Below are 6,216 nucleotides of genomic sequence, written 5' to 3' on the forward strand. Positions count from 1 at the left end.
AGAAGCATGATACATGTATCCTGTTTTTCACGTCCACCGATTCCGCTCCCAGAGATATTATTTTGGAGCAAGCTTGATATTTTTAGATATTATTATGGAGCAATTTTGATATTTTTAAATATCAAGTTTTTAAGTTTTATTTTAAAGCTCTTGTTAAAAGCAATTGAACAAGGGTACCAGTAGTTTTACAGTTTTTTATGGAAGTTTACAATAAATGTCACAGTTTCGGTTAAGTGCGAAAATCAATTGTCAAATTTAAAGCTCGATTATCTCGATAACTCTAAATGGTTTGTAAGTATTTTGTTTGACGCAGTCTCATATCGACTTACCTCGTTGATAATGAAGACCTTTTATATAATTTTGACTATCTGACCTGAGTAGCCTAATATATTGTAGTATTGTTATATCTGATAGAGCAGCTGTCCAACGCTCATATCAGGTAGGAGAGGTTTTACTGAATTCTCTCCAAAAGCCAAACAAGTCAAGAAAGTGTCAGTTGATAAAAAAAATCTCAGTGAAGCTGTGCTGAATAGTGTACAGTACAGTAGTACATGTAGTACTATATGACCCTTTGCAGTCGCCTCGTCGAGAGTGATGCGGGAGATTTGCATCGCTACAATTGGGCCAGGGATATCCACTAGGAATTCCGTGACTACGTAACGTAATCATGGAATTCATAGTACGTAAGCAGGGAAGAACCACTTCAAACAAACAGTGGACATACATGGCGTCCTCGCTGCAATGTTGGGACTGTAGCTGTTAACAAGGCTATTCCTCGCTCGCAGTGGGCTCTATGCCAACCGTCAAACTGTCAACATGTCGCTCAATGCGGCTCTTTTTTCGGCAGTCGTAGCATGTCAAGCTGTCAGCTCTTGGCCTGCTTCCGGTTACGAAACACGACCCTCGTGCCGCTCGGCGAGCGACGTGGCAACTATATGTATAAACGAGAAGTCAATAAATCGGTGCGCCGCTGGAGACACTGTTGTCTGGTGTCGAGATTATCGATCGTCCCGTACACTGGCGATGAATGGGAGGCTCATTATCTGGTTAACTTGTAATCGACAGAGTGTCAATGGTCTGAGAGTTCATTAATAGTAGTCAGCGCTTAGCTTTTAAAATATGTTTTAAATATAATGCCTTTCGATGTGAACGACCTTCTCCGAGCAGATCGAGCTGTCTTTGTGGGCGTGGTCTCCACCGACGACACACGGTTCACGGGTGGGTTCGAAGTCGTACGGATCGGACTCGTGCTCCGAATAATAAATGCGCTTCTGGCGAGGAATACGCTCGTCATACTCAATGGTTACATCCGTAGCGTTCAAGTCCGCGTATTCCTGACGAGAGGCTGACGAAAAGTGCGATGGTGGCGATGTTTGTTGCTCCTTGCTACGTTTTCTATGAGGAGTCTACTGCACACGCACCTCACGAGTCTTGACAACTTGTCGAGGTCGTTCTCGAACTTCTTGCACCTGGCGGGGAGGAGGAGCCTCCATATCCACGTTATCTTCGCCTTGGTTACGCGCCGTCGTCTTTTCGACGTACTCGGTGACGTCGACACGTCTGCCCTTTGGTCTGTTGTCCTTAACGTTGCGCGCAGTCTTGCGGAACTGAATAAACATACCGAACACGAACAACACGATGATTCCAGCGAGGTATCCCCACCACGCTGAAGGAATCGAGTACACTGTCTCGCCGTTGACGCCTATTGACGCGTATTGCTCCAGATCGTTGGCGTTGGGGAAGTCCTCGCCGAAGTACCCAACGCCCCACGCCACCAACCCGGAGCCAAAGAGACTGGTCGAAATGATCAACACGGGCTTTCCGAACTTCAGCGCCAACACCCCGAAGAAGAATCCAAGTACCACGCACATGAGCGTAAGTAGATCTTTCGTGTGCCCCGGGTAGATGAGGTATCCGACCGAACTCGTGATTATCATCCCCGCCATGACCCCCGTCGCTGCCCCAGCAATGAAAGTACTGACCGGATACAACCAAATGACTGCAGCGCCGCACAGAATGCCTCCGACTCCGAAAGCGATCCAAGACGCCAAAACTAGCCACGATTCGTCACTGAACAAGCGTTCGGCGATCATCGCGGTGGTGACGCCTCCGACAACGAAACCAACAGCGAAAAGTGCGACGCGGATTAGTCGAAAGCCGAAGATAAGCATCACGGCGCCGATAATAATTGCCGTCGCTGCCAGAACACTGCCTTCTAATTGGATACCTCGAGCCTTGCCAAAGAGCGACTTTACGCTGTTGGAAGCTGAGTCGACGTCAGCAGAGACTTTAGATATTCTAATCGCGAATTGGACAAGTATTAGCGCTAGGACTGTCGACTTAGATGTCGATAGACCTGCCATTTTGTGTAGCATTAGCTTAGATTGCTCTCTGCTTGTGTAAAAGTGAAAATGGTCGAGGAAAGCTGGCAATCGCAGCATCGATTGCTTCAGACTCGCTGATCGGCGAAAACACATGGCTGTAGTGGCGCACCATGAGCGTTGTTATGGATGAAATGAGGCCCCACGGATAGGCAATGCTCACTTGTTTTCGTGCCGGCGCTGTCCTATAATGACTGTTCTTTCATTAGGTGAAGCCATCATTGTTGGCGTCACTTGGCCTTTGCGTTCCGACCCTTCCTTCTGTTTTAACTTGACTTCTGTGAGAAACAGCATCCGACCTTCCTGCTGTTACGAAGGCGAACTGCAGGCCAAGTCTGAGACAGCTACTGTCCGGCGTGTTAGGAAAGAATGTGTGGAAGCCAACGCCAGCGCTAGTAAAACTGGCTTGGGACACATTTTTTTTAGTGTGGATGGTGTTCAATGAAGTACATGTACACCGTTCACGCTAATTAGTCGTAGTTCGCAATTAGTCGTGGGTTTGCACTTTAGTGACATCACAAATTCGGGATATTCGACAAAAATGATCAAATCTAAAGAAAAGGACCGGTTTTGAGCAGATCTCATCGAGCTCTTTGTTCCAGTATGCTCGGTGTAAAAATTAGACAGGTAGATTTTACAAAATGGACAGCTGAAATCCCAGTATAAAGGGCTTCGATCTGTACACCACAATTAGTCAGGGTACGACTAATTAGCGTGAACGGTGTACATGTTGTATAGCCGCAATATTTACTAATAGAGAAATAGGCAATTTATATGTATAACTTTATTTATTAGATTAGAAGTGTTCTTTGATGGTTTTACGAGGCCTCTCATTTCATATTTGTATGCGTTAACATTAAGGAGTTCACACCCGAATTAATCAATTGAATTGTTCACAAATGTGGTGGCAAAGCGCATGTAAATGCAATAGAAAAGCGTCTTTTTTGCCAGCCAACCGATGAGTCTAGCTCAAAAGCGAGCGGTGCGACTTTGCAGTCAGAGTTTCCAATGTTATGGGTTCGAGTCGGTTGTGCTTCAGGGGTTCTAATCGCTGCCTGTGGTAAAGCGCGCTGTAGCTGAAACTCGTTTTGAGCCCACAACGCAAGCTGGACATGGCTCAAGTATAGATTTCGGCTTTGTGGCGGCAGATCTGTCGTCGCTGCTCATTCATTAGCCTGTTTCGCGACGTGGGTGAGGCCTTAGTGTACGCAGTAATGCAGTGTTGGGCGGAGAATTTATAAATGCCATCACAAGTCTGGAAAAATCAAGCCACTTTGCTTGATAAACGCGTTACCGCGTCGTGTGTACCTTATATTGGGCACAGCTCCTTATCGTGATTCCTCTTTATAATCATAAAATGTGGCTTCGCTATCAATACAGAGAGGATTGTCTGTAGAAAAGTAGTTATATTTATTTTGGTTGTGTAATCTCACAAAAAGTATTATCACACGTAGGTTGAGGTGAGGTATGCTGTGTTACTGCACCCTAACACGAATATATATTCTCTGCAGGCTCATCCTGTCCTATAAAGTTGTACGTTTTGTTTGGCCGTACCTGCCAACATATATTGTTCCGTTACTCCTCGTGCCCTACCATGGCCCCGTTTTGCTCCTCTATCCAGTGCGTCATGCCTCCTTCATTGTCGTAGCAGCAAACTGATAGAGTTGATGCTTCATGGCCGATTCTGGAGCATTGATCATCACGCTCTTGGCGTTATCGATTGCATAATTGGCAACCGCATCCGCCATCCTGTTGAATCTTCGATAATGATGTCTTCAACTTCGAACTTCGCATCTGTCTGCCAGACGTTGTGCTATTATAGTCGATATCAGTGTTTTAGTCGACTAAATTTGGGTTTCTTCCGTCCCCGCATCATTCCAATGATGAGCTAGCTGTCTACAACGACGTGGACACCTTTCCACCTCAGCTTTACCGCCCGGGCCAACAAACAATGCAACCCGATGAATTCTGCTACATTATTGGTGGTTGTACCGTGTTCAAGTGTGGTTGCCGCCACCCACAATGGTCTGAATTTGTCGCTGCCGTTTCCTCGTTCGACTCACACGCTGCCACACCCGCCAGGACCCGCATTGCCTCTGGACCCACCGTCGAAGAAACCCACCACGTGTGGTGCTTTTAACTCACGGCGCTGGTCCAATATGTTGAACGTGTATAATAATCTTTGCAATGTCAGTTTTGCTCCCGGTGTGTTTAGTCAGAGGATGGTACTGCAGCTTACGACGCAGCAACGATTCTTTAATTGCCTGTATGCACGTCGCCAGGGCCTAGGCGCATGAAGACTGTTTCCTGTGTGTGTTGTACACCCGGTCGACATTACGTCTACAGATGTGTGTTAACGTTACCGCGCATCCGATCGCCCACATCTCATCGGCTACCTCGAGATTGTCCCAGGTCTCGTCATCTTGTACTTCAGCCCAATTTGCTAGCCATACTGGTATGTAAGCGAGTTTGAAAACGGAATTGCTGGTATCCATTCCTCCATAGAGTTTGCCCACGTATCTGATAAACACCCCAAAGATCGACCAGCTGTGACCAAAAGACTGCCGCTTCAGGGCACAATGACCCATCCCACTGTCTGTTGTCGTTGAGCACTGCGGGATGCTGCAATTAAATCGTGTTTGCTGCCCTGTCCACAGTTTCAGCCTGTGCCACTTCAGCTTGATAAGGGGTAACCCCCTCCATTGTGTGTACACTTTTCCTATTCAGAGCATGTAGCGCCTTTGCTATCGCAGCGTTGTCCTCTTTTCCCATTTCTTTTGGTTGTTGTGGAGCACCCGTCTAGCTTCCTCTCTCCGTGTGAGCTCTCGATATTGGCGACGAGTTCGAGTCCACCTTCGCTGTCCCGCCCACAACGGACCCATCTTGGTGAGGTCCATATAGGGCGTAATCCATACATCTTGATCGGTCAGATTTAGGATCCGTGCAGCTTCCTGGGTTGATGTTTCGGCTTCATTAAGGAGTCGAGCTGTGGTTGCCGTTTGACCCCACGTATGCTGCAGCTCCTTTCCGTTTTCGTCACTGACCACTTGGAAAATATGATGTTTGTCCTCGAGTGTATGATACATCCGCAGCAGACTGGGATCTGGCCAGCGAAAAGCTATCTCCGGATAATTGGCAATTAGTGTTAAACAAGCCTCTCAAAATTGATGAGCAACCCGGCTTACCATCGGGGTTGTATAACACGAAATAACTCTCCATAGCCAATGAGCTGTATATCCATGATCTTACCGATTTTTCTGCGTGCAGGACTGCCAAACGGTTCCTTGAAGTCCTTTCTTAGAGGTAATGGTCCGCCAGACGCTGACCAGAGCTCCAGATCTCCAAAGTTTCTGTCGTGCAAGGCTTCTGGGATGAAGGCACCGCACTGCTTGCACCTGGCATTCCTAATTTTCGTCATCGGTCCGTTAACAAGCGTCTTGGATTCACACCTCAAGCCACCACTTTCCCAACTTGCGCTCAAACCTTCATTATGCCTAAGCTTGGCTCTCGTAGATTTAACGTCATTTTTCAGTTCATTCTCCGCGAATCGCACAGCAGCCCAAGGTCGACCCGCGGCCCATAAAGAGCCACGAATGCGCGAACTTGGCTGTGCCTTAGTTGGTACAATGGGTCGTATCTGAGTTCCATTCGCCGTTTGTAATATGTTAATATTTCTCCAATTAGTTGTATGTTTGGTCGCTCTGACATGACCCATTCCCCTATCGTCTGCGCCGCCATCGCTATTATAATAGTTTCGCCCTTAGATTTAGCACACCCAATCTCCCGAGAGTTGGTGCCTTTTCTGTGACTTCCGTGACAATCCATTCGATTGGCA

General features: G+C 47.2%; 1 protein-coding gene across 1 annotated transcript; it reads right to left on the reverse strand.

The window, feature by feature from the left end:
• Window positions 1-1,124: 1,124 nt before the first annotated feature.
• PITG_09761 (uncharacterized protein) lies at window positions 1,125-2,171 on the reverse strand (the record flags this gene model as incomplete). Its single annotated transcript, XM_002903309.1, has 2 exons — window positions 1,125-1,345; window positions 1,427-2,171. The coding sequence occupies 2 exons, from the start codon at window positions 2,169-2,171 to the stop codon at window positions 1,125-1,127; spliced, it is 966 nt and encodes a 321-aa protein (XP_002903355.1).
• Window positions 2,172-6,216: the final 4,045 nt, after the last annotated feature.

This window comes from Phytophthora infestans, genomic scaffold (genome assembly GCF_000142945.1).
Source record: "Phytophthora infestans T30-4 supercont1.15 genomic scaffold, whole genome shotgun sequence".
NCBI lineage: Eukaryota > Oomycota > Peronosporomycetes > Peronosporales > Peronosporaceae > Phytophthora > Phytophthora infestans.